The sequence below is a fragment of the Phoenix dactylifera genome, chromosome 9, assembly GCF_051530095.1.
Source record: "Phoenix dactylifera cultivar Ajwa chromosome 9, Ajwa_hap1_PhDact_Kaust_v1.1, whole genome shotgun sequence".
NCBI classification, from domain to species: domain Eukaryota; kingdom Viridiplantae; phylum Streptophyta; class Magnoliopsida; order Arecales; family Arecaceae; genus Phoenix; species Phoenix dactylifera.
The window spans coordinates 20,971,770-20,973,309 of NC_143198.1; the positions used below are offsets into that span (position 1 = coordinate 20,971,770).

Below are 1,540 nucleotides of genomic sequence, written 5' to 3' on the forward strand. Positions count from 1 at the left end.
CAAAAATAGCACTCTTTTCGCCTGTTTCAGTAAATTTTCGTAAATTCCGTCCAAGCTAGAGTCGACTCTCCGACATCGAGTCGACTCCATCACAACGCGAGTCGACTCGCTCTCAGACGAAATAGAAACATTTGAAAAACTGGACAAAGCTCGAGTCGACTCTGGCAAAGCGCGAGTCGACTCCCGCACAGTGCGAGTCGACTCCCGTACAGTGCGAGTCGACTCCAGATTGTGCGAATCGACTCTCTCAGGCGAGACAGAAATATCCGAAATCTGGACAAAGCTCGAGTCGACTTCGGCAAAGCGCGAGTCGACTCCCGCACAGTACGAGTCGACTCTCTCAAGTGAGATAGAAACATCCAAAATCTGGACAAAATGCGAGTCGACTCCGGCACAGTGCGAGTCGACTCCGGCACGGTGCAAGTCGACTCCTGGGCTGCTGGGGTCGACTCCACTGCTGCTGAAAAAATCTGCTAAGACTATAAGTCAAGACTTAGCATGTGCAGCAGCCTTTAAGTATAAGAAGTTCTTGAAGCTTTCTACATCCAAGATTTCGATCCGGAATACATCCATGTGCAATCTGAAACACCTTGGGTCCCCACATACTCCAACAGAAATAGTGATCTGAGAGATTTAAGTCGTCGCAACCACAATTGCTCCTCTCTAGCAAACAATATGAGTTCAGTTGAGTCAATGATTTTGAGTGATTCAAGTGAGGGCGGGGTGATTGTGGGGAACAGCACTTTGACCAGGGTAGTGTCATCGATGCACAGGACGCGAAGATGTGCCGAATCCTCGCCCTGCTCTTCCTCATTTGCCAATACCGTGAACCGGGGACATGTTCCTATACTCACTCCCTGCCTCTTCAATCTGCATATTTCCTTGAGGTACAATGAAGCCCTGTGCCATCTAGACTTGGACTAGCTCGTCCTTTCTGTATGCATAACCTTTAGAAAATATAGAACAATATGCAACACACTCCTTCAGATATCCAGGCAGGTACTGATAGCTCAACTGTAGGACCAGTATAATGCCATGTTCACGTTGTTTTAGTTCCCATATTTCACTGTTCATGATGGTTCTCCAGCGCCTCTCATCCAAGTCTAAATTCAATAGGCCTCCTGGCGTCTTTGCTGCAAGTGGAGAACCCGTCAACCTATCAGCAATCTTCCTGCCAATAGCTTCCAACTCGGGATGTTCTTTGGGGTTCTGAGAACTAAATGCATGTCTACTGAAAAATTTCCAATATGCATCATTTGCTAAACCCTGTAAGAAGACTGGCTCCATTGTGCCCATCATCTCTACAACTTTCTGAGATCTAGTTGTCACCAAGATCTTGCTTCTGATAGTCAGTTTTAAGACCACGTAATAGCACGTATCTTGTAGGATAGTAATTGCAGATATCGATCCACAGGAATTGGGGTACAGTTATTTTCTTAAAAATGTGAAAAAAAAAGTTTGTGAAGAAAATTAAACTAAACAATTTAATAAGAAATCCAATTGAAAATGATATAAGTAGAAGAACATAGGGCAAGGAATT

The 1,540-nt window shown here is 44.9% G+C and overlaps 1 protein-coding gene across 1 annotated transcript; it reads right to left on the reverse strand.

The window, feature by feature from the left end:
* Positions 1-909: 909 nt before the first annotated feature.
* On the reverse strand, positions 910-1,287 carry LOC148702503 (putative disease resistance RPP13-like protein 1). Its single transcript, XM_088705216.2, has one exon. The coding sequence runs from the start codon at positions 1,285-1,287 to the stop codon at positions 910-912; it is 378 nt and encodes a 125-aa protein (XP_088561342.2).
* Positions 1,288-1,540: the final 253 nt, after the last annotated feature.